At 43.5% G+C, this 27,587-nt stretch overlaps 1 protein-coding gene across 2 annotated transcripts in view; it reads right to left on the bottom strand.

The window, feature by feature from the left end:
* Nucleotides 1-3,402: 3,402 nt before the first annotated feature.
* The window catches only part of CLK3 (CDC like kinase 3), a 60,451-nt gene continuing 36,266 nt past the window's right edge, over nucleotides 3,403-27,587 (bottom strand). For both annotated transcript variants that reach the window (XM_073579537.1, XM_073579536.1), the window contains 6 exons: nucleotides 26,854-26,948; nucleotides 23,934-24,063; nucleotides 10,486-10,568; nucleotides 10,019-10,098; nucleotides 7,483-7,573; nucleotides 3,403-4,133 (listed from right to left, as the gene is read on the bottom strand). In XM_073579537.1, the coding sequence (XP_073435638.1) occupies nucleotides 3,951-4,133; nucleotides 7,483-7,573; nucleotides 10,019-10,098; nucleotides 10,486-10,568; nucleotides 23,934-24,063; nucleotides 26,854-26,948 (662 nt within the window). In that variant the 3' untranslated portion in view covers nucleotides 3,403-3,950. The remainder of the gene's footprint in view (nucleotides 4,134-7,482; nucleotides 7,574-10,018; nucleotides 10,099-10,485; nucleotides 10,569-23,933; nucleotides 24,064-26,853; nucleotides 26,949-27,587) is intronic.

The raw sequence follows: 27,587 nt of genomic DNA, 5'->3' as shown, positions 1-27,587 counted from the left end.
ACAACCATAGAGGTCTCATAGAGACCTCTGGTTGTCCAGGCAACGTGACGCCGACCCCCGATCACGTGACGGGGGTCGGCAATGACGTCATTTCCTGCCCGGCGGCCGGAAATTCTATTTAAATGCCCGCTGTCAGCTTTGACAGCGGCATTTAACTAGTTAATAGGCGCGGGCGGACGGCGATTCCGCTCGCGCCTATTGCGGGCACATGTCAGCTGTTCATAACAGCTGACATGTCCCGGCTTTGATGCGGGCTCAGCGCCGCAGCCCTCATCAAAGCAGGGGAAATGTCTGATGACGGACTGTGTCCGTCATTGGACATTAAGGGGTTAAGACAACCGGTTTTGTGTTATGTTTTGTCTAATTTTTTAAATAAAATATCTATTTTTAATTAAGTATGAGTGACACTCTTGTTCTATATGTCACCTAATAGTGACTCGATCTATATGACATATCAGTATACGGAGTGTAGCCTGCTCCTTTGTTAGGATAATGGGCTTGGGTATTGTGCTATTACATGTCTCTATCTGTAAAGTATCAGGACTAAGTAACATATTACACACTTGGCATGCAGTCTACTTAGTGATCTCTGGTTATTAAAATGGGGTCCCCCCCCAAAATAAAAAAAATTCCACCTATATTTAATAAGCAGCAAAATCTAGGTAGACAGCTGCGGGCTGATATTATTAGCCCAAGAGTGGGCCATGGACATAGGCCCCTTCCCAGACTAAAAACATCTGCTCTCTGCCGCACCAGAAACGGTGCATCCATAAGATGCGCCAAATCTGGCACTTATCCTCACTCTTCCCACTTGCCCTAGTGCAGTTGCAAGTAGGCTGTAAGTTGGGGGTTGATCTCACCTTTGTAGTTTGAGGTGATCATCAAGCCCAGAGGTTAGTAATGGAGAGGCATCTATAAGAAGCCACCATTACTAACCCCATAGTCATATATTGTATGTATGTATAACAAAAAAAAAAAAAAAAAAACACACCCAGAATAATGTCTTTTAATTGCAAAAATGAAACGGACTCCTTTCATGAATCTAAATTAAACCATACTCACGTCATTGCCCAGTCCACAGAAGCCACGGGCTCCTTTCCTGTCCTCCGAGAAGAGAATTCATTTGTCCCGTAACAGGTCTATTTCTGCTACATCTAGATGGCTAGCTGCATTGTTGCATGATGTGACTATACAGCCCTGCCATCCAGCAGAGACACTGATCAGCATGTGAAAGTTCTCACGCTTGTGTTGTCGTCAGAAAGGTCCTGGGAGTTCACAGCCAATGAACTCAGTTCACCTCACTGACATCAGTGCAAGTGCCGTTACAACTTTTCCCATGGACCCATAGAAGTGCTAAGCAAGCATGAAACAGCTGCAGTCTGTCAGGTTCTCTTATCTGCATAGCTCCCCTGCTACCTGCACTCTGCACTGTAATATGATTTGATGTCACGTTTCACCAAGGAATAAAATTGCACATCAAGAAGGATCTGGGTGAGTGCTCCAATTCCTTACGTTTTACCTTAAGGAATATTGTTGTTTATTTTAATTCGGTTACAGGGGACATTGTCTTCAGTGGCCTGGGGGATGACTTGAGTATGGTTTAATTTAGATTTATTAAAGGAGTCTGTGTCATTCTTTCAATTAAAGGACTTTATTCTGGGTGTGTGTTTATTTATTTACCACAGGATTAGCAATGGATAGGTACCTTATAGACGCCTCTCCATTACTAACCCGTGGGCTTGATGTCACCAGTCAATACAAAGTTGACATGAACCCCACTTGCCACCATCACAGGACAAGTGGGAAGAGCGGGGCAAAGTGCCAGAATTTGCATATCCCTTTCTGGGATGGCTGCAGGCTGCTATTTTTAGGGGAACCTCATGCTGTTATTTAAAATTATGTTGTTTTTTTTTTAAAGTGTGGGTTGCAGCCCCACCTTTCAATTTTGCCTGGCTGGTTATCAAAAATACAGGGGAACCCACAGTTTTTTTTTTTTAATTATTTATTTACAGCGCAGTCTGATAAATACTACCATCAGCCACTGCAGCTCTCGTCATTAGCGGCAGCAGGTATTGGCTGATGGGAGTAGTAGTCCCATCAGCCGACAAAAATGGCTGGAGGTAAACTTTATACCTCAGATCATAGCTGTGGGCTCACGTTGTCATTTGACAGCATGGGAACAGTTGGCTGTTTGACCGGCGGTGATGATTTTACCGCTGCTATGCACATGACAGTGCAACATACAGCCGGTGCTCAGTGGGCCGAACCTGAACAGTAACACAAACTTCCTGGTGAAGTCTGTGCCCGAACAGTAGGTGTTTGATACGGTCGCCGAACTTTACTGTTTGGGTTTGCCCAGCTCTACTCATTAAGGTTAAAATTGGCCCAGTCACTAAGGGGTTAAATGTTGCTTCAGTTAGGATTACTTCTAGGAAGTTCACGAGACTTACAACATCATCCAAACAAAGGATTGCTGCGTACCACTATAAAAGTGTTCAAAATCCAGAAACACTGATCTCTGCATTGAAAAACTGGAAGTGCGTCATCAATGAAATCAGAAATGTGTCCACCACACCCCATGGAACACAACTGGAAACTAACCAATTTCCCTGCTGCAAGAGTGTGATAATGGCACAGTGGGAGAAATCTGGCTGTGAGCTCAGGGAGGATTGAAGCCAGGGATAATCATTGCTACATTACACAAAGCGCTTGGAGATATGGTGGTGGAATCCAGAGACGAAAGGAGCAGCTCAAAGAGAAGAAAGGCAAAGGGATCAACCTGGGCTGCTCTGTGAGCAAAAAATACCTTACAAAAGGTATGTTAAAAAATTAAAAAGAGACTGTAATACAGCTGTGCAGCCAGAGTGCTGCTAAATAATTTCTACATTCCCCATACAGACTGGAAAAATACATAGGGTGTGTGCACACGTTGCGGATTCTGCTGCGGAATTTTCCGCGTGGATTTTGCAAAATCCGCAGGTAAATCCACAGGTCAAAAGACCTGCGGTTTAGCCTGCGATTTGACACCGGAGCAGGTGTAAGGGTGTGTTCACATGTTGCGGTTTTTGCTGCAGAGAAACCGCAGCTCTTGGCAGAAAATGCAGAGTGAAAAATTCCTACGGATTGCTATATTTTGTTCAGCGGAATTGGTGTAGGTTTTTGTGTGTTTCGGGAGAGAGCGATCTGCAACAAAAACCGCAACGTGTGCACACACCCTAAAACCGTTGCCACACCCTTAGGGCTGATGGTCAGGAGGGGCTATTTAACCTCCTTGAATCCACATCCTCACATCCTGATAGGGACAGGAAACACACGATCCTGTTGCGAGCAATTTGAGAAAAACATTCTTATTTTGTGATAAGCAAAACATTCATCAATTCCTTTGTTAAAAGAATGAAAATGTATCTTTTCCAGGTTTATTTACAGCAAGTAGCATAATTACAAAAATATTAAGATGGCTCCAAATACCTGTCACATTTGCAACAGTGAGATTTTCATACAAAGTAAAACCACTTTATCCATGATCAGTCTAAATATCCCCCATATATCCCTGAGTTTACAAATGTACACGTATATACAGTAGATTTACACAATATATCAAGTGTTCTGCATAGTCTTCTCTATATGCTTTTCAGCACAAGCTGTTGTTGAAGGCAAATAAAATAGATTAACAGTTATTTTTGAAAGGTTCATGGTTCACTTGGCAGTCTTCACATCTGAAATACTGAAAATAATGCTTCTAAGTGAACAAGCCTTCCCAAACAATGCAAGTTTTTAGAATATTTAGACAAATTTATTAGAATGCTTTGAGGAACATGACATAGCGCATTCTTCTTCCCACAGCCTGCTGATGAGAACATGTCTGAGAAGCACCAAGACTTTTTTTCAAATACTTGTAAACTGTAATGCTCAAAAAGGTTGGGAAATGACAAGTCAAAAGGTCATGTTCTTCATCTGCTAAGATCCCTGGATGTTCTGCTTCCTAGTTTCCTTTCTTCTGGTGTCATTCCAGCAAAGAAGGGATGTTTGAGGGCTTCATCCAGCGTAATTCTTAGCGTGGGGCTATATTCCAGCATTCGTCTGAGCAAATCAAAAAACTGTGTATGCACAAGGGAATCTTCTTTCTTGTATGTCTAACAAAAGGAATAGATGGAATGAAAATAAATGTTCTGAAATTAATAAAAGATCTACTCAAAACCAGCTTATGACATTTTCCCATATCTTTAACCCTATAGTGGCCACCAATATGTCTTTTTACTGACCTGCAATATAAGAGACTAGCATCCTACAACGGGTGACCATCCAGCAGCTGTTGGCTGTCCACTATAGCTGACAACTTTCTGCATCAGCCACATCAGTGTTGGCACCGACAGTGATCGTTTAACCCCTTAAATGCTTCTGTCAATAGTGTCTACAGCATTTAGATTGTTAACAGAGTGTGTGAGCTCCCTCTTTAACCCCATCGGCACCCTGAGATCTTGGTTGTGTGGTCTTGATGTTTGCCCTGACAGTTCACGGCCAAATAACGGTCTTAGAGTCTGCCAGTTATAGTGGCCTGTTCAGAAGTTATCAACATTTAGGTGATAAAAAAGTGGTTTTATTTTGTTAGCATTTTAGAAGCTTTAAAAATATAACAGTTTTTAAAAAAAAATGTTTAGGTTCGTAGGGACGTTGGAGGTCGTATATATTAGAAATCCCCAAAAGTGATGCCATTTTAAAAGCCGCACCCCTCAACATATTCAAAACTGCTTCCAGGTAGTTCATTAATCCTTCAGTTGCTTTTCAGGAATTAATACAAATTGACAGGAATTAAAAAGTTTATTTTATTTATTTTTTTTTTTTAAATCGTACTGATTTAAAGTAGACATGAGGGAAATGTAACTTAATATTTTTGTGTGGTATGACCATTTGAGTTAAATAAATAATCATAGTTTGAAAATTACAATTTTTAATTTTCTTTTGGGCAAATTTCTGATATTTTTATAAATAAATGTGACAAGTCAGATTTTAAAAAATTGGCCCATCACTAAGGGGTTAAGTTTCATTATATCTATTCAACTTTTCTGCATTACAATTATTCTGCCTTGATTCTTCCATCTACTTTTTTCACATTCAGATTTTTTTGTGTGTGCGCAATATTATTCATATTATTAACCCCTTACCGACATCTGACGCATTATAACACCGATGTCGGTATCCCTGCCTTTGACGTGGGCTCCGGTGTGAGCCTACATCTTTCCCGGGACATGTCAGCTGTTTTAAATGCCGCTGTCAAACGCTGAGACAGCAACATTTAAATGGTGCTTCCGGCCATCGGGCAAAAAATACACAGTGACCCACGTCACGTGATCGCGGGTCATCGGTGTGTCGGCATAACAACCATATTTGCTATTACTGCGTTCAGAATCACACGATCAAAAAAAAAAAACAGGATTAACCTGATCGCTAAACGGCATAGCGAGAATAAAAAATTAAAAACGCCAGAATTATGTTTTTTTTTTATTGCTGCGACATTGCATTAAAATGCAATAACGGGCGATCAAAAGATCGGATCTGCACCAAAATGGTATAAAAAAAATACATCAGCACGGCGCTTAAAAAATACACCCTCCCCTGAACCGAGATGAAGAAAAATGGAGACGCTACGGGTATTGGAATATGGCGCAAATTATTTATTTTATTTTTTATTAGCAAAGTTTGGAATTTTTTTTTCCACCACTTAGATAAAAGAGAACCTAGACACATGTTTGGTGTCTATGAACTCGTAATAATCTGGAGAATCATAATGGCAGGTCAGTTTTAGCATTTAGTGAACCTAGCAAAAAAGCCAAACAAAAAACAAGTGTGGGATTGCAATTTTCTTGCAATTTCACAGTACTTGGAATTTTTTTCCCATTTTCTAGTATACGACCTGGTAAAACCAATGGTGTTGTTCAAAATTACAACTCATCCCGCAAAAAAAATAAGCCCTTACATGGCCATATTGACAGAAAAATAAAGTTATGGCTCTGGGAAGAAGGGGGGCGAAAAACAAAAAAACGGAAAAAGCTCCGGGGGTTAAAAATAGTCTAAATCCCACTGTATTGGCAAACCAAAGCTGTGAAGTAGGAGTCGTGGTTTAAAATGGTACCGACTATGACCCCTAAAATATATAATAAATTGGGTACAGTAGTTCAGTGCAGGATGTGCTGTAAATGTTTCATAATTTGGGAAAGTTATGAAATGTCCTATAAATGTCTGTTCTGTTCCTGATCTAAGGATCTGGGATGCACTTTATGTATATGCTCAGTAGCAACCAGCACTGTGGGGTTGGAGTCAGGAAAATTGAGGGGTCGAAGGTTTGGCTTAGACTCCACAGCCCATTTTTAACTAGGTACTCTATAATAGAACAGCAGACTTCTCTAATCCATGCAACAGAAAAAAGTAAATCTAGTATCTATACAGTGTGAAATAGCCGAAGATTTATTTGTAGCGGGGTTGAGAAAAAGGCCGATCATAACAGGTGCAGTCAAAATTATTCAAACCATGTAAATTACATTTACTAAAATTTTTTACAACTTACTGCTGTTTGCAAGAACAATTTAAATATCTAACCATAACTAATAAGTGGTTTCTCCAAATTCAACACAAAATGCCACTTTTAATGACTACTGAGGTCTCAGAATTATTCTACCCTTTCAAAAGAAAAGTCTTTAGAACTTAGTAAAGCACTCTTTGGCTGTTATGACCTGCTGTAAACGTAATGCATAGCAAGACACCTATTTCTGGCAGCGGAAAATTTTTTAGCCCATTCCAGTTCAACAATGGACTCAAGTTCATTAACCCCTTCACGTCCTTTGACATACATGTATGTTAGTGGCATTTTGGGGTTTATATTAATTACATTTTTACTATCTTGTTATGGGAGGGCATATAAACAAAAATAATAGTTCATCCTACTCAACTCCCTGCATCTCGTTAGTTCCGGTTTCCAGCAGCTCTTCCTGTGCCGAGCGATCACGTGGCCACGCTCATTAAGGTAATGAATATTCCCTCCACGCCTATGGGAGTGGAGACATGTGCATATTCATTACCTTAATGAGCAGGGCCTTGTGATCGCTCAGCACAGGAAGAGCTGCTGGAAGCCGGAACCAACGAGATGCAGCGACGGTGCGCAGGATGTCTTCTGGAAGCCAGCGGCTGCAGGTGCACGCTGTAAGAGAAATGAATATTCATTTTCCTTTAGCAGTGGGCACAGTTACAGCCGCCGGCTCCTGCCTTTGTGACCCGCTGCTCTACCTCTCCCGCCGGCTTTCTGGGACAATTGACTCTTGTGTAAGCTGAGGGGGACGTTTTCAGCACAAAAAAAGTGCTGGAAAACTCAGATTATACATGCGTATATATGGTATATGAAGGTTTTTTTTTGTTTTTTTTTTTAAATCTTTTTGTCATCATTCTGATACCCATAGTACAGTCCTGACAAATAAGAAAGTTACTGCTTACCCTAAAAGGAAGACAATTTTTATTGACGTATCGACCATCTGCAGATGTCTCATCCCAAATTATTGATCCATTTTGGAAATATTTTTGTTTCCTTTCAAGAGAAAGAAAAAAGGAGAAGATAGTTACATTGAACATATTGTAACACATCACTACTTAGTTTGGTATCAGTAATGTTTTTGCTTCTTGACCTAACCCCTTAACGTCCAATGACAGACATAGTCTGTCACTGGATGACTCCCTGTTTGGTGCGGGTTCTAGCAATGAGCCCGCACCTTTTCTAGCACGTGACAGCTGATCTGAACAGCTGACATGTGCCTGGAACAGCCGCGGGTCAAATCCCGATTCACCCACGGCTGTTAACATGTTAAATGTCGCTGTCAAACACTGACAGTGGCATTTAACATGCACGCACAGGAAGTGCGTTATGTACCTTCTCCCATCGGTGCTCGTGTCGCCGACAGGTTGGCATGACAACCCAGTGTCAGGGGAAGACCTCTGTGGTTGTCACTGCTGAATCGCTATGAGCGCCGCCTGGTGTTAGGCGATCATAGCAAGTGAGCATATCTGCTACATAAAGCAGAGCTGCAGCCCTGCTCTATGTAGCAGAGGCAATCGGACAACTTCAGCCTCTAGTCTCCCATGGAGACTACTGAAGCAAGTAAAATAAAAAAAAAAAGTTTTTAAAGATATTAAAAAAAAATATATATAAAAGTTTAAATCACCCCCTTTTGTCCAATTCAAAATTTAAAAAAAAAAAAAAAATTATCACCGCGTTCAGAATTGCCCAATCAATATATAATAAGAATTAATCCAATCGGTAAATGACGTACCGAGGGAAAAAAAAAAAATAAGAAAAAAAGAAAAATCGAAACACCAGAATTACGTTTTTTTTTGGTCGCTGCAACACTGCAATAAAATGCAGTAACGGGCAATCAAAAGATCGCATCTGCAGCAAATTGGCATCAATAAAAACGTCAGATTGTTGCGCAAAAAAATAAGCCCTCACCCGGTCCCAAATCCAAAAGACAGGAGACGTTACGGGTCTCAGATAATGGCATCCACTACTTTTTCATTGATAAGCTAGCCTTAGACTATGTCATCAAACCCGGTACTCCCGCTGATCAGCCAATATTGGTGTTGGCAGCCAATACTCACTTGTGGAGCTGGCAGTCTTCTGATAGTGGCTGCCGCACAGTACTAAGCATACACCCTCTTATTGATTTAAGTAGGAGGCGGATGTGCAGTATCAAGCCTCGGTCACTATCAGAAGACAGAGCAGCTATCAATCGCTATCGATATCAGCTGATTGGCAAGTGGGCCGGTGTCGGACACCGGACGATCAGAAATTGATGATCTACTGGCTGCCAAGATGCTTGAGCAATAATAGACAGCAATACATGCGACAATGTCAGCGCCTCACTTATTTACTCTATATAGGTATAATGAAGTAATATGAGGATGTACTAAATAATAAATATGGCAAAAGTGTTAGCATAGTATCTACAGTTGCAAACAATATTAAAATCACCCACATTGCAAATTAGGTAACTGAGCAAAATGTACATTTTTTGCTGTTTGTAATTCACCAAATCAAGCAAGAAAAATTTAAGCAGCTTAACGGGGTTGCCCACTTCAAGGACATCCCCTTCGTAATCTAAAGTTTTGGCCCCAATAAAATAAAAGCAGCTTATACCCACCTCCCGTGCTGGTGCAGTGACAGCATTTACGGGGCTCTCATGCAGTTATGACAGGTGACCTAGGCTCCTAATCGGCGCTGGCGTCACTATCCCCGCCTTTGTAAGAATTGAACAGGAAGAGGAAGTCCGGGCTACAGCTGATCTCACTTCCTCTTCATGTTCCATTCGACAGAAAACGGGGACAGTGACGCCAGAGTTGACTGGGCACTGGCGTCACGTGTCATAACAACCGCCCTGGAGCTCCAGAGAGAACGAGTACTGGCACCACGTGAACAGCCTCAGCAAGGGAGGGGAGTATAACTTTGTGGTATGAGAAGGGGGTTTTCCAAGTGACAACTTCTTTAAAGAAGCATTTCAATGAAAATGTTATTGGCTAAACCTGTGTAAAATGTTTATGTAGTGTACTGAAAGTGCATTAATATACACCGCATTCCCCAGTTTCTAGCACCGCTCCTGATCACGTGATGGCTATTCATTCCTCAAGAATGCTGCTAGAGTCTGGCTATGCATCTCATTTGCAGCAGGTCATAACAGCTAGACGTTACTATATTAAGTACTAAAGACGCTTGCCATGAAGGGGTTGAATAATTCTGAGGCTGAAGTAGTCAGTAAAATTGGCATTTTGTGATGAATTTGGAGCAACCACTTTTTATATTAGACGTATTGAGCTACAAAAGGTGTTTTTGTTTTATTGGTTGCTTTTAGTGGAATGCTACATGAAGTCAGCAGTTTGCTGTGTCAGGGAATTTACAAACGATGTGCTATTAAACCTAATTTGCAATGGATATTTATTAATTTTTATTGCAACTGTACACTATTTAAGTTTACTTTCTACTTACTTTGTTCTGTATACCATGCGACGAGGTAATGGTCCAAGGACTTTCTCCATCATAACCAAGTGTTCTCGATTATCATGCGTCTAGTCAAAACAAACAATAAAGATGATTCAAGTTATTACATGCATACAGTTAGCTAGACAAAGATATAATTTGTAAAAGTGTGCACATACGTTAATGCAAACATGCATTTATAAATCGGACCATCTAGGGTAGCTTTGTTCATGTGAAGGATGTGGAATGTTATAACTACAGTCACCACTTCAAACACATTTAATATGCACTGGACAAATTAACTTATGCTTTCAGAAATCTATTTTATCACACTACAATAGACATGCAGCATGTACATGTATATTAATTGTAAGTTACAGAGATTGACATGTGATGATGTAAAGGTATGATTGCTCATAGAGCAAAGGATCTGTAATTTTATTATGTTTTCTAAAGACACAAGACAGATAAATTACCTGGAATAGTGTAGATCCAGTGTAAAACTCAAACAAGATGCACCCCAGGCTCCACACATCACAGGGTTGAGCCCAGCCTAGTTCTAAAGTAGAAGAAAAGCAACTTATAAAACACTACCCTAATACTGTACATGCCACAGACACCATGGACAGTTAAGGTAACATAACACAATTGGCTAAAACACCTATAGAATATAGTTAAACACATATCAATTCTATTCAGTATTCATCAATTACCTAATGGACGAATGGAAGAGTTCACTGCAGGTAAGAAATTACAGGGTAAGGCTATGCTCACAAGTTGCATTTTTGCTGCATTTTTTTTTTTATACAAAATTGTAAGCTGCGTTTTACAGTACGAGCAAACAGATTTCAGAAAGCTCATGCACGCACTCTTTTTCCTGACCGATTTGGAAAACTGTAGCATGTCACTTATTTCAGCATATTTTCAGCCATAGACAGCAATAAGTGCAAAAACCTTAAGGAAGTTTTATCGGGATTTTTTAGGGGCACTAAACGTTATCAGCTTGCACAACAGACAACAAAAACGCAGCAAAATAGGGATTTTTTGTGTACTCACCGTAAAATCCTTTTCTCCGAGCCAATCATTGGGGGACACAGACAGTGGGTGTTATGCTGTTTGCCACTAGGAGGACACTAAGTAAACACAGAAAAATGTTAACTCCTCCCCTGCAGTATACACCCTCTCGCTGGCTGGGAATTCCTCAGTTCAGTGAAAAAGCAGTAGGAGCATTAAACGAATGACAATAATCATAACTATGTCAAAACTTAATAATGCTACAGTGAGCCAATAGGCCAAAGAGGGTGGGTGCTGTGTCCCCCAATGATTGGCTTGGAGAAAAGGATTTTACATTGAGTAGACAAAAAAATCCCTATTTCTCCTACGCCTCATTGGGGGACATAGACAGTGGGACGTCTTAAAGCAGTCCCTGGGTGGGGAACATAACAATTGCTAATATCCCATGTACCAATGACTCAACACTGTGGTACTGCTGATTGCAGGATGCATCTGCCAAGAGCTGCATCCGTAGAGGCCTGAGAATGAAATTAGGCAATGTTTGTAAAGTTATGCAGGCTGGACCAAGTCGCAGCCTTGCGGACAGGCCAGAGAATGAATTTGGTAATGTTTTGTAAAGGTATGTAGGCTGGACTAAGTCGCAGCGTTGAAGACCTGTTCTGCCGACACCTGGAGCCGAATGGCCCAAGAGGCGCCCACTGAGCAGATAGAATGCGCCTTAATCCTTGCTGGGACAGGTGTGTCCCGGACACGGTAGGATTCCTGAATAGCCAAGCAAATCCACCTGGCCAGCGTGGTTTTTGAAGCGGCTAGACCCTTCCTATGCCCCTCTGGAAGTATGAACAGGACATCTGACTTGCGGGAGGGAGCCGTCCGCGAGATGTATCATCTCAGAGCCCTAACCACATCCAGGGTGTGGATGGCCTTCTCAATGCAATGGACCAGAGCCGGACAAAAGGAGGGCAAAACAATTTCCTCATAGAGATGGAAAGAAGATACGACTTTGGGCAGGAAGGACGGGGACATCCTGAGAACTGCCTTGTGCTGCTGAAAATTCATGAACTGATGACGGCAGGACAGGGCCGCCAATTCCGAAACTCGTCTGACTGACGTACTTGCCACTAGAAAGACCCTAGGTAGTGGTACGTCCTGCAACGGTTCGAAAGGAGCCTCCTGTAAGGCCCTGAGAACCAATTTAAGGTCCCATGATTCGAATGGCCCTTTATAGGGAGGCGCTACATGAGAAACTCCCTGAATGAACGTCTTCACCTGAAGTTTGGTGGCTATTTTGCATTGGAATAGCAGTGACAAGGCTGAAATTTTGGCCCTTGAGCGAGCTAAGCGCGAGGCCTGACTTTAATCCTGACTGAAGGAATTTCAATATGGCAGCAATGTAAAACACTAGAAGGGATTGACCATGATCCTTGCACCATGAAAAGGTTTTCCAGGTGCGGTGATAAATGCACATGGACACGAACTTCCTAGCACTAATCATGGTGGAAATCACATCGTGAGAAAACCCAGCCTGTGCTATAATCCAGGATTCAACTGCCACGCCGTAAAAGACAGGGCCCCGGAGTTCAGGTGGTAAATCGGACCCTGAGAGAGTAGATCCATGCGATCTGGAAGTCGCCAAGGAACGTCGGCGACTAGTTGTACTAGGTCTGCGTACTATGCCCGGCCAATCTGGCACGACTAGGATCACTGATACTTCCTCTGCTCTGATCTTCTTGAAGACCCTCGGGAGCAAGGGGAGAGGGGGAAAGATGTACGGGAGCCGGAACTGGTGCCATGGCAGAACTAGGGCATTCGCTCTGATGACGCCTGGATCGCACAACGAATCGAGGAATCTTGTTTAGCCTTGAGGCCATGAGATCCACATCCGGAGTGCCCCAACGACTGCAAATCTGCTGAAAACCTTCCGGATGAAGAGACCACTCTCCTGAGGCAAGGGCTTGGCGACTGAGAAAGTCTGCCGCCCAATTCTCTATGCCCGGGATGTGGATCGCTGAGATGGGTGAACGGTTGGTCTCGGCCCAATGGAGGATGTGACTCACTTCGTGCATGGCCATCCTTCTCCGAGTACCCCCCTGACGGTTGATATACGCTACAGCTGTGGCATTGTCAGATTGGATCCTGATGGGGAGACCTGCGAGGAGATGGTGGAAACTCAGTAGGGCTAATTTGATCGCTCGTATCTCCAAGACCTTGATGAGTAAACGTGACTCCCGAATTGACCAATGACCCTGTGCTGTGTGGTGACGAAACACCGAACCCCAGAAGACTTGTGTCGGTGGTCACCACCAACCATCGTGCTGGGAGAAAAGACCTCCCTTGATTCAGGGAGGATTTCTGTGTCCACCACTTGAGGGCTTGTCTGATCCGCAGGGACAGAAGGCACCAACGGTCCAGGGAAGACTGGTTCTTATCCCAAGTCAACAGCAAGGCTTGTTGCAAAGGGCAGAGATGGAATTGTGCGAATGGCACCACTTCCATTGCTGCCACCACCCTTCCAAGAACTCTCATGCTGAAACGAACAGAATGAAAGACCCAGGCGAGAAAGTGTATTTACTGTGACAATCACGGATTTCTCGCAGGCTGGAAGGGATGGACCCTTGATTAGCAGGTCGTCCAGATACGGCAGTACCACCACTCCCCGAGCGTGGAGAATGGCCATGACAGCCGCCATGGTATAGACCCTGGGGGTGGGGAGACCGAAGGGCAAGGCAATGAAGTAGAAGTGTTCTTCTCGAATTGCAAAACGCAGGAACTGCTGGATGATAGGGGCTCTCCCCTTTTGCATGGAAGAGACATCGGCCGGAGGAATTCCATTCGGAATCGCTGTACTTTGACAAACTGATTTAACAGCCTGAGGTCCAGTATGAACCGCATCGTTCATTCCTTCTTTGGAACCACAAAGAAAGGTTTGAATAAAAAAAACGCTAAACCATTCTGAATGACAGCAGACGAGTGCCTACTTTGTCGGTGTCGGCCAGATACCACAAGTCATTGAGTAGAGGATCTATGGGATCTGCTTCCTTAGATCCAGATGCTGTCGGCCTGGGTTTCCAAGAGCGGTTAGGTCTGTGAGAGACCTGGGAACCTCTGTCTCCACGCGGAGACCGACCTGATCCAGAAGAGAAGGTTGTGGAGGACCAGCTAGAGCTGTTGCGAAAAAAGGTCGAAAAACTAGTAGGCTGTTGATTCTGAAAACGGCCGGGCAGCCCCTTGTTGGGGAAGAAACCTACTCTTACCCCCCGAAAGTGTCAGAAATGAGCTGGTCAAGTTTCTTGTCCAAACAGGCGACCAGTTTGATACGGCAGAGAAGTTTTTAATCTCTTGGAGGTGGAATCTGCCCGCCAGTCGCATAGCCATAGGGCTCTTCTGATGGAGACTGCATTAGCGGTTGCCTTAGCAGCGCAATTAGCGGCATCTAAAGAGGCGTCTACTGCAAAGTCCCCTGCGTGAATTATCTGCTTGGAAGGCAGTAATTAAGACTTCTGCCCAAGTCATCATGCCTTAGCCACTCAAGTCGCTGCAAAAGATGGGAAAAATGCCGCTCCTGAAGCTCCAAAAACTAAACTGGCGAGGTAGCCAATTTGACGATTGGAGGGGTTTCTGACTGAAGAGCCCTCAGAAACGGATCAAATCGTTTTAGGAGCAAGGCACAATACAGGAGAATCCACCGAGGTGGACTGTAACCAATTCTTCAGCAGATATGGAGTAAAGGGGTATTCAGCCTCGATAGGCTTTTGCCCTGTGAACCGCTTATGTGGTCGGTTCCTACGTTTCAGGACAATGTCCGTAGACTCCGGATGGCTGGCAAATACCCTGCATTCACGTTTAGTCCTCTTAAGGCTACTTTCACACATCCGGTGTGTGGGGTCTGGCGGCGTGCGGCGAAAAGCCGGGCCGCCGGATCCGGCCTGCGGCGAGACAATACGGCTCCGACATTATTAAAGGAGCCGCAGGACGAGGTGGACAGAGGCAGCCAATGAGAGACAGCTGCTGAAAGGGAGGTGAGGGGAGGAGAGGATAGGAGAGGGGAGGGGAGAGGGAGGTGGAGAGAGAGAGACATGGGGGGTTAACACTTATTGTCCAGGCGAGAGAATCTCTCTCTTGCCGGGCACTTGTGGGGTTAACCACACAGAGATCTCTCTCTCTCACACAGACACTGAGTGTTAACCCCACAAGTGCCCGGCGAGAGAGATCTCTCACAAGTGTCCGGGTGACAGAGAGAGATCTCTCTCTCGCCGGGCACTTGTGGGGTTAACATTCACAGAGTCCGGGCATGCGCTGTGGAAAAAGCCGGTCCGGCGCTGACAATAAACGTTGCAGGGAACGTTTTTTGCAGATGCCGGACGGCTAATTTATGCCGTGTCCGGCAACAACCGGACACAACGCATAACCATCCGGCACGATGCGGCGACAATGAAAGCTTATGGGACAAAACCGGATCCGGTTATGAAAAATTTTGCCGCATTGTGCCGGATGACAAAAACCGGATGTGTGAAAGAGGCCTAAAGGAGATAACGTGTACTGGAGCGGGAATATTCTCCTCGTCCAACGTCAGAAACTTGTTGACTGACTGTCAGAGAATCAAGCGATTCATGGACATTTGAGGAATTCTGAGGGACTGACATGTCAGACTCGAATTCAGAGACATGTTCTCTGCGAACATTAGGAGAGGGAGAGCGAGAGACAGAACTCGCAGATGCTGAATCGCGAATGTGACTAGGGGACGCGTCATTGGTCCGCTTTCTAGAGACCTGAGGATGTCTTGAACGAGCACGGTCCCTGCAGGCGGACGGTTTCCAGCCGTCGCCAAAGCCCTCCTCGGGCGGTAAACACGCGTTCTGACTTAAAGAAGATTCCCAGAGGAGTCTATAGCCTTGGTCAGTTACTCCACAGGCCGTGACAAGGACGCGGCCCACACAGAGGAATTAAACGCAGGGAGCACCTTGCAGCGGCGGGTAAGGCGCTTTAGCACAAGCTGGGTCGCAATCCGTGCATAGCGGATTAGTCTGGGTACTGGGCAAGGCAGTCTTGCAAGAGGTACCAGCGGTAAAGAACGCAGTTCGCTTCTTATTAGCCCCCTTTTTGCTTCCTTAGACTGAGACATAGTGCCCGTGAAAGGGTTACAAGCAGAGCCTGGGCTGCAGCTGCAGGGAATGTGCAGCGAAGGGGTTAAGCTTTGCTCTGAGGCAGATGCAGCTTACCCGCGGTCCTGAAGCTGTGTCCCTGGGAGAAATATCGGTGGCCATGTAGCGTCACCAGGTGTTGTCCATCCGTGCGCGCACCCCCCCGCAGCTGTCCCAGAGCCCGAGGGGCAGAGAAGGGGTTAAAGACATGGGCCCCGAGACTAGCAGGGCGCGTCTCGTACAGAGCGAGAGGCGCCAAAGACGTGGGCGGCGCTATGTAAATTGCGGCCTAGTAGGCCGAAAAGCCGGGGACTAAATTTTTGGGCCTACCAGCGGCGAGCGACGGGTGAAGGGGAGAGCAGGGGGCCGCGACGGGGCGCCGGTATGCCGCCACTGAGACTCTGTCAGTGCTTCTCCCAGGGACAAGGACCCGACCCCATACCTCCAATCTGGTGCTCGCGCCGTCTGCGCTATCCAGGAGCCTGCAGGTTTCATCCCATCTCAGATTCTGAGGTAAAAAAAGCTCCCGGGCGATGTAGCAGAGCCGGAGAGGTTGTTACAGGGGTATTGCTCAATCGGTCCACCCTATGGGGAGGGGGACGGAGAGCTATGAGGCTGATTCAGGGCGTCCGAAAGCGACTGTCAAGTCTTCTCCGTGTGCGCTCACCCTCGTATCCGTGTGGGGTACCGGCACCGTAAAGGAACCATCGCCAGAAGAATCAGCCCCAGTCGTCGCAGGAAAGTGTACGGGTGGGTATACTCCACGTGCTTGCCTGTTGTTGGTTCGGGGGAGAGCGGGCCATAGAAAGGAACCACCGCCCCCTTCACTCAGTTAATTAAAAAATAAAAATTTACAGAAAATTCAAAAACAAAATAAAAACGGTGGGGTCTAAAGCCAAACCCAAGTGCCTCCTGCAGACACTAAGCAAGAAGTGGGGAATTCCCAGCCAGCGAGAGGGTGTATACTGCAGGGGAGGAGTTATCTTTTTTCTGTGTTCACTTCGTGTCCTCCTAGAGGCAAGCAGCATAACAACCACTGTCTGTGTCCCCCAATGAGGCGTAGGAGAAACTTGCTTTTCGTAAGCAGCTTCTTTACTGCCAAAAAAGAATGTTTTGCCTGCAGAAAAAAAAACGCAGCAAAAACGCAACGTGTGAACATAGCTTCAGAGTTATTGGATAATTTTTGGATAATCGACAATACTTTCTAAACATTGCACACACCTAACATGATGGACACCAGCAAAAATAGGGCATATGCAACAGAAAACGTGCTGGCTATTGATAAATACAACAGTTTTATTAGTAACTTTGTACAGGTTACATTATATCAAAATCCATTTAACCCCTTAGCGACAGAGCCAGTTTGCAGCTTAATGACCAGGCCAATTTTTACAATTCTGACCACTGTCCCTTTATGAGGTTATAACTCTGGAACGCTTTAATGGATCCCGCTGATTCGGAGATTGTTTTTTTGTGACATATTGTACTTCATGTTAGTGGTTAAATTTCTTCGATAAGACTTGTGTTTATTTATGAAAAAACGGAAATATGGCGAAAATTTTGAAAATTTTGCAATTTTAAAACTTTCAATTTTTATGCCCTTAAATCAGAGAGATGTGTCACAAAAATTTCTTAATAAATAACATTTCCCACATGTCTACTTTACATCAGCACAATTTTGGAAGCAAAATTTTTTTTTTTTGTTAGGAAGTTATAAGGGTTAAAAGTTGACCAGCGATTTCTCATTTTTACAACAAAATTTACAAAACCATTTTTTTTAGGGACCACATCATATTTAAAGTCATTTTGAGGGGTGTACATGACAGAAAACACCCAAAAGTGGCACCATTCTAAAAACTAGACCCCTCAAGGTGCTCAAAACCACATTCAAGAAGTTTATTAACCCTTTAAGTGCTTCACAGGGAATAAAGCAATGTGGAAGGAAAAAAATTAACATTTAACTTTTTTTTCGCAAAAAAATTACTTCAGAACCAAATTTTTTTTTATTTTCACAAGTCTTGAGAAAATCAACCACAAAATTTGTTGTACAATTTCTCCTGAATACGCCGATACCCCATATGTGGGGGTAAACCACTTTTTCAGCACACGGCAGAGCTCGCAAGGGATAGAGCGCCATTTGACTTTTTCAATGCAGAATTGGCTGGAATTAAGATCGGATGCCATGTTGCGTTCGGAGAGCCCTTAATGTGCCTAAACAGTGGAAACAAGTGACCCCATTTTGGAAACTAGACCCATTAAGGAACTTATCTAGATGTGTGGTGAGCACTTTGAACCTTCAAATGCTTCACAGAAGTTTATAATGTAGAGCCGTGAAAATAAAAAATCCATTTTTTTCACAAAAATGATCTTTTCGCCCCCAAATTTTTATTTTTACAAGGGTAACAGGAGAAATCATACCCCCACAGTTGTTGTGTGATTTGTCCTGAGTACGCCGATACCCCATATGTGGGGGGAACCACTGTTTGGGTGCATGGGAGAGCTCGGAAGGGAAGGAGTGCCATTTTGGAATGCAGACTTTGATGGAATGGTCTGCGGGCATCATGTTGCGTTTGCAGAGCCCCTGATGGGCCTAAACAGTGGAAACCCCCCACAAGTGACCCCATTTTGGAAAATAGACCCCCTAAGGAACTTATTTAGATGTGTGGTGAGCACTTTGAACCCCCAAGCGCTTCACAGAAGTTTATAAACGCAGAGCCGTGAAGATAAAGTCTTTATTTCCACAAAAGTGATTTTTTTAGACCCCAATTTTTAGACTCCCAAAGTTGGTAAATAGTGGAAACCCCTCAATTCTTGCTCCAACTCTAACCCCAACACACCCCTAACCCTAATCCAAACCCTAATCCAAACCCTAACCCTAATCCAAACCCTAACCCTAACCCTAAACCAAACCCTAATCCAAACCCAAACCCTAATCCAAACCCTAACCCTAATCCAAACCCTAATCCAAACCCAAACCCTAATCCAAACCCTAACCCTAATCCAAACCCTAATCCAAACCCTAACCCTAAACCAAACCCTAATCCAAACCCAAACCCTAATCCAAACCCTAATCCAAACCCTAATCCAAACCCTAATCCAAACCCTAATCCAAACCCAAACCCTAATCCAAACCCTAATCCAAACCCAAACCCTAATCCAAACCCTAATCCAAACCCAAACCCTAATCCAAACCCTAATCCAAACCCAAACCCTAATCCAAACCCTAATCCAAACCCAAACCCTAATCCAAACCCAAACCCTAATCCAAACCCAAACCCTAAACCAAACCCTAATCCAAACCCAAACCCTAATCCAAACCCTAACCCTAATCCAAACCCTAATCCAAACCCAAACCCTAATCCAAACCCTAACCCTAATCCAAACCCTAATCCAAACCCTAACCCTAAACCAAACCCTAATCCAAACCCTAACCCTAATCCAAACCCTAATCCAAACCCTAATCCAAACCCAAACCCTAATCCAAACCCAAACCCTAATCCAAACCCAAACCCTAATCCAAACCCAAACCCTAATCCAAACCCAAACCCTAATCCAAACCCAAACCCTAAACCAAACCCTAATCCAAACCCAAACCCTAATCCAAACCCAAACCCTAATCCAAACCCTAATCCAAACCCTAACCCTAAACCAAACCCTAATCCAAACCCAAACCCTAATCCAAACCCTAACCCTAATCCAAACCCAAACCCTAATCCAAACCCAAATCCAAACCCTAATCCAAACCCAAACCCTAATCCAAACCCAAACCCTAATCCAAACCCAAACCCTAATCCAAACCCAAACCCTAATCCAAACCCTAATCCAAACCCAAACCCTAATCCAAACCCTAATCCAAACCCAAACCCTAATCCAAACCCAAACCCTAATCCAAACCCAAACCCTAATCCAAACCCAAACCCTAATCCAAACCCTAATCCAAACCCAAACCCTAATCCAAACCCAAACCCTAATCCAAACCCAAACCCTAATCCAAACCCAAACCCTAATCCAAACCCAAACCCTAATCCAAACCCTAATCCAAACCCAAACCCTAATCCAAACCCAAACCCTAATCCAAACCCAAACCCTAATCCAAACCCTAATCCAAACCCAAACCCAAACCCAAACCCTAATCCAAACCCAAACCCTACTCCAAACCCAAACCCTAATCCAAACCCAAACCCTAATTCAAACCCAAACCCTAATCCAAACCCTAATCCAAACCCAAACCCTAATCCAAACCCAAACCCTAATCCAAACCCTAATCCAAACCCAAACCCTAATCCAAACCCTAATCCAAACCCTAATCCAAACCCTAATCCAAACCCAAACCCTAATCCAAACCCTAACCCTAAACCAAACCCTAATCCAAACCCAAACCCTAATCCAAACCCTAACCCTAATCCAAACCCTAATCCAAACCCTAACCCAAACCCTAACCCAAACCCTAATCCAAACCCTAATCCAAACCCTAATCCAAACCCTAATCCAAACCCTAATCCAAACCCTAATCCAAACCCAAACCCTAATCCAAACCCTAATCCAAACCCTAATCCAAACCCTAATCCAAACCCTAATCCAAACCCAAACCCAAACCCTAATCCAAACCCTAATCCAAACCCTAATCCAAACCCTAATCCAAACCCTAACCCTAATCCAAACCCTAATCCAAACCCTAATCCAAACCCTAATCCAAACCCTAATCCAAACCCTAATCCAAACCCTAATCCAAACCCAAACCCTAATCCAAACCCAAACCCTAATCCAAACCCTAATCCAAACCCAAACCCTAATCCAAACCCAAACCCTAATCCAAACCCTAATCCAAACCCTAATCCAAACCCTAATCCAAACCCTAATCCAAACCCTAATCCAAACCCTAATCCAAACCCTAATCCAAACCCAAACCCTAATCCAAACCCAAACCCTAATCCAAACCCAAACCCTAATCCAAACCCTACTCCAAACCCAAACCCAAACCCTAATCCAAACCCTAATCCAAACCCTAATCCAAACCCTAATCCAAACCCTAATCCAAACCCAAACCCTACTCCAAACCCAAACCCTAATCCAAACCCAAACCCTAATCCAAACCCAAACCCTAATCCAAACCCAAACCCTAATCCAAACACAAACCCTAATCCAAACCCAAACCCTAATCCAAACCCTAATCCAAACCCAAACCCTAATCCAAACCCAAACCCTAATCCAAACCCTAATCCAAACCCTAATCCAAACCCTAATCCAAACCCTAATCCAAACCCAAACCCTAATCCAAACCCAAACCCTAATCCAAACCCAAACCCTAATCCAAACCCTACTCCAAACCCAAACCCAAACCCTAATCCAAACCCTAATCCAAACCCTAATCCAAACCCTAATCCAAACCCAAACCCTACTCCAAACCCAAACCCTAATCCAAACCCAAACCCTAATCCAAACCCTAATCCAAACCCAAACCCTAATCCAAACCCAAACCCTAATCCAAACCCAAACCCTAATCCAAACCCAAACCCTAATCCAAACCCTAATCCAAACCCAAACCCTAAACCAAACCCTAATCCAAACCCAAACCCTAAACCAAACCCTAATCCAAACCCAAACCCTAATCCAAACCCTAACCCTAATCCAAACCCTAATCCAAACCCTAATCCAAACCCTAACCCTAATCCAAACCCTAATCCAAACCCTAATCCAAACCCTAATCCAAACCCAAACCCTAATCCAAACCCAAACCCTAATCCAAACCCTAATCCAAACCCAAACCCTAATCCAAACCCAAACCCTAATCCAAACCCAAACCCTAATCCAAACCCTAATCCAAACCCAAACCCTAATCCAAACCCAAACCCTAATCCAAACCCTAATCCAAACCCAAACCCTAATCCAAACCCAAACCCTAATCCAAACCCAAACCCTAATCCAAACCCAAACCCTAATCCAAACCCAAACCCTAATCCAAACCCTAATCCAAACCCAAACCCTAATCCAAACCCAAACCCTAATCCAAACCCAAACCCTAATCCAAACCCAAACCCTAATCCAAACCCTAATCCAAACCCAAACCCTAATCCAAACCCAAACCCTAATCCAAACCCAAACCCTAATCCAAACCCTAATCCAAACCCAAACCCTAATCCAAACCCAAACCCTAATCCAAACCCTAATCCAAACCCAAACCCTAATCCAAACCCAAACCCTAATCCAAACCCAAACCCTAATCCAAACCCTAATCCAAACCCAAACCCTAATCCAAACCCTAATCCAAACCCAAACCCTAATCCAAACCCAAACCCTAATCCAAACCCAAACCCTAATCCAAACCCAAACCCTAATCCAAACACAAACCCTAATCCAAACCCTAATCCAAACCCTAATCCAAACCCTAATCCAAACCCAAACCCTAATCCAAACCCTAATCCAAACCCAAACCCTAATCCAAACCCAAACCCTAATCCAAACCCAAACCCTAATCCAAACCCAAACCCTAATCCAAACCCAAACCCTAATCCAAACCCAAACCCTAATCCAAACCCTAATCCTAATTCCAACCCTAACCCTAATTCCAACCCTAACCCTAATTCCAACCCTAACCCTAATTCCAACCCGAGCCCTAGCCCAACCCTAACCCTAATTCCAACCCGAGCCCTAGCCCAACCCTAACCCTAATCCCAACCCGAGCCCTAGCCCAACCCGAGCCCTAGCCCAACCCGAGCCCTAGCCCAACCCGAGCCCTAGCCCAACCCGAGCCCTAGCCCAACCCGAGCCCTAGCCCAACCCGAGCCCGAGCCCAACCCGAGCCCGAGCCCAACCCGAGCCCGAGCCCAACCCGAGCCCGAGCCCAACCCGAGCCCGAGCCCGAGCCCAACCCGAGCCCAACCCGAGCCCGAGCCCAACCCGAGCCCGAGCCCAACCCGAGCCCGAGCCCGAGCCCGAGCCGAGCCCAACCCGAGCCCGAGCCCAGCCCAACCCGAGCCCAACCCTAACCCGAGCCCAACCCTAACGGAAAACTGAAAAAAAATATATTTTCTTTATTTCATTATGTTTGCCTATATAAGGGGGTGATAAACAGGGGGGGGGTTATGTACTATTTTTTTTATTTTGATCACTATGATCGTTTATCATAGTGATCAAAATAATGAATGGAATCTGCCAGCCGGAGCCGGCAGATTCCCGGCGGGCGCACTGCGCATGCGCCTGCCATTTTCAAGATGCTGGCGCCCATCGGAGGACGCCGGCGGGACGTGGGACCACCGGGAGGGGACGGAGGACCACAGAGAGGTACCGGGGGGAGGATCGCGGACCCCATTTCTCTCTCCTCTGATGTACGATCACATCAGAGGAAAGAGAAATTTAATGCATAATCGCGGTTTGTTTTTTTTGGCGGTCGCTGTTATAGGGTTAATAACGGCGATCGCAAACGCGGGGTCGGTAAAAACCGACCGATTCATGTTCTCTGGGGTCTCGGCTGCCAGGGGTAGCCGAGACCCCAGAGAAAATCCGACACTAGGGGGCTCTATTCACTTAAATCACAGCGCCGTGAATTAATGGCGCTGTGGTTTTAGTACCCTTAACTACCGCCGTTAAAAGGTGTATCGGCGGTCGTTAAGGGGTTAAACTAGCTCAGGAAACAAAGCTATAGAAATCCATCGCAGAGTAGTGAACAAACATGAAATCTAGACAATCATGGAATTTACTACTGTTCTGAAACATTAAGTTCTTTATCAACATAAAAGGAAAAAATAAATAAATAAAAAGATAAACCTCACCCAAAACAACCTCTGGAGGGCGATAATGGCGTGTGGCAACAACCGTGCTATGATATTCATGGTCAAAAGTAGCGCTCCCAAAATCTACAACCCGGATGCTGGAATTTTTTACACATTTTTCTTCACAGTTCTGTTAAAGAGAGAAAGAAAGATTTGATAGCGGTGTTGTTGTTTTTTTTTTATTATACACCATTTCTTTTGCATTAGGCTAGGTTTACCATACATAACTATCACACAGTTGATGCATACATTTTTTAGATTGCTATATACCGTACATATATTAAAATCAGGTTAAAAAAAAGTTTAAAAAATATGAAAAATAATTGCCTTTTTCCCTTCAAAAATAATTAAAAAAAAAAACTATATAACTTCAAAAATTTAAATAGTTTGTATTGGCGTGCCAAAATAAGTCTGATCAAAACAATAAATCATTTAATTTGCACGTTAAACAATTTAAAAAAAAAAAAAGACGACACTAGAATGGCCATTTTTTGGTTGCTACATTTTCCACAAAAATTGCAACGAAAAAATAATGTCATTTATCCCAAAATGGTATTAATAAAATCAGCAGCTCACGGTGCAAAAAAACAAGCATTCACACAGCTCCACTGTTGAGTCTTATGATTTTTACAAAATTTCAGAATTTTTTTCCACCCACCAACAATAACAAAAATGGACAAGTTTTGTGTCGCTATACTCATACTGACCTGTTGAAATCATGTTGCCATTTTTACCACACAATGAACAATGTAATCACAAAACATCAAAAAACAAACCAAAAATGTATTTTTATTTGCAATTTCCCCACAGTTGGATTTTTTTTCCCCCTTTTTTCTGTCAACTATAAGCCCTCATTCAGCCATGTCAATAACAAATAAAATAATAACAACAACAACAATAATAATAATGCTATGGGACAAAAAAATAAATAAATTTTGGGGTCCTTAAAAGGACTAAATAATGTATTATGTCTGTGGCATAACTTTTGTTTTTAAACCTCTTAAGGTCCAGGCAATGTTTCATTTTTCCTCCACTTATTCCAAGAGCCATATATATATATATATATATATATATATATATATATTTGTTTTTCCATAGACATAGCCATAGCCATCTGAATGGTTGTTTTTGGTGGGATTAGTTACCATAATATTTTGAATGACACCATTTTCATATTGGGGATGGAAAAAAAAAATGGGAAAAATTCCAAGTGAGGTGAAATGGTGAAAGAAATTTAAAAAAAAAAAAAAAAAGTCCCAGCAATTTTTGGGGTTTAATTTTTATGATGTTGTGTGGTAAAGATGACTTGGCAACTTTATCCTTGATGTTAATACAATCAAGGAAAGCAATACAAAACGTGTATAGTTATATTTTGTCCTTTTCAACTATTTTAGTGGCTTAAAAAAATTCTCAACTTTGGAAATAGAAAAAAGCTGCGTGAATTTCTATTTCTTGAGACTTATTTTTCCATCACAGGAGCTTGTTTTTAGCGTTAAGAGCACGTCAAAATAGTACTATTAGAGAATTTTTTGAACACTTAACATTTTCCATTTTTTTGATCCACAAAAATGCTGTTAAGAGTTTCACTTTTCTTTTGCGGTGATTAGTGCTCTGCATTTAAAGAGTTAATAGTAGTGATTGGATCTTGCTTGGAAGGTGGCTAATTTTTTTCCCGCCCAACCAGGGGAATTCACAATTTGATCATTCTTAAACACTTTGGAACAGGGTTCCCCAACTCCAGTCCTCAAGGCCCACCAACAGATCATGTTTTCAGGATTTCCTTTGTATTGCACAGGTGAAGCAATTATCACCTGAGCAATACTAAGGAAATCCTGAAAACATGATCTGTTGGTGGGCCTTGAGGACTGAAGTTGGGGAACCCTGCTTTGGAATACCAAATCAACGTGACCTATCAGTGTAAAACTGACATGTAATCTTTCTAGGCCTAATGGGCATATAGCAATGTGAAATGAAAAAAGAAGAAATATGCAGCACTCACCCATAAAGCTGAAAACTGTGCATCTTTATTTCACATGAATTCCATCAACAGGTATGTGGACATGCAGGACATTAGAGGAATGCTAGGGGGAGGGAGGTGCCGGATAACGGCCATTTCGCGATTACTTGCCTCTACGGTTCCAGTACAAGCGAGTAATCGCGAAACGGCCGTTATCCAGCACCTCCCTCCCCCTAGCATTCCTCTAACGTCCTGCATGTCCAAATACCTGTTGATGGAATTCATGTGAAATAAAGATGCACAGTTTTCAGCTTTATGGGTGAGTGCTGCATATTTCTTCTTTTTTCATTTGACATTGAAATATTCATGTTTTTTCATGCAAGGCACCTCTGTTTTTTGACTGAAATATATACCGCAATACTTCAGATAAATAGCTCCGTCTGTTAATGTGGTGATTTGTGTGCCCTAGTTTGCCCTTTGCTGCGAATGGGCATATAGGCACGGGTAGGCCTAGGGGCTCGTTTAGGCTCATGGCTGCCTGTACAACCAGCAGCAACCCACATTCGGATTTGGGTAAGGGTGCCAACCACCAGTCAATTAATGTCCTCTCCCAGTGATTGTATGGGCACATGAGCCTAGGTAATGTCAGTGATGTAAAATTATGCCTGTCTAGGTGAAGAAACTACCTCATCACCCTAATGAACTGTTATCAAGCTACAATAAGGCGTTCGTACGCCATCCACTACCTGCGCATTGGCAGAGTTAAACGCAAAATGAGGGATGCTGTGTTGTCTGTGGAAAGACTTTAACAGAGTGGCAAAAAGTAAGGCAAAACCACACTGCATGAAAACCCTTATACACTACAATCAAAGATCAATCCCACAGAAAAACACCAGCTCTGCTGACCTTCAGCTAATCTGAATGACTAACTTTATCCCCCGCAGGGAATTTATTTCAACTCACTTTTGCTCCATTGTAGGAAGAGGTAAAATCAGAATTCACAAAGAGAATATTCTCAGGCTTTAAATCTGTATGGGTCAGCTTGTTCTTGTGCAGGACTGAAAAATTAAAAGTTGTAAAACTAAGTATTCACAGTAAAAAATGCAAGTTAGCTATGAATTTGCATTTTAGGGTAAATTTAAGTAAATGTTAGCATCATACAATATTGAACTATACAGACAACACATAAGAGAAATAGAATAAAGAATAAGTTGAAAGGTGATAAAGAATAAGACTTTTTTTTTTTAAATACATTCCATTCCAAAAATCACAATTTCCCACTGTATGAAGAGATGCAGTTTTTACTTTAATTTTGTGATTCAGACGAAACCCCCGGCAGAAGATTTCCTATAATGAGGCACGTGGACGCCGTCTGGTGTATGGATCCAGCGGTGTCCGTCTTTTTAAGCGTGTATTAAAGTGCGGTCAACCACAGCTTTGAGCACTTCTGAAAAGAAGGACTCAGCGTAGAGCGATGGATAAAGGTGATCCCAAATATTATGTAAAATGTTCCCAATAAAAGCTTCAACTCAATCCACAAGAAAAGTAAGTCCCCACTCAGGTCCGTCATCTATTAACGGAAATATAAGGGGTTTCTACGCTAATGGTAGTACAAAAGGCTCTGGAAAAGAAAATGGCTTCACGCTCCCCAAAAAAGAAATCCAGGGAATTCTGCACTCCTAAAGCCTAATGCCCTT

The sequence above is a fragment of the Dendrobates tinctorius genome, unplaced genomic scaffold, assembly GCF_039654945.1.
Source record: "Dendrobates tinctorius isolate UK_male_01 unplaced genomic scaffold, ASM3965494v1 ptg000062l, whole genome shotgun sequence".
Taxonomy (NCBI): Eukaryota; Metazoa; Chordata; class Amphibia; order Anura; family Dendrobatidae; genus Dendrobates; species Dendrobates tinctorius.
This window is presented reverse-complemented; position numbering and strand designations above follow the sequence as displayed.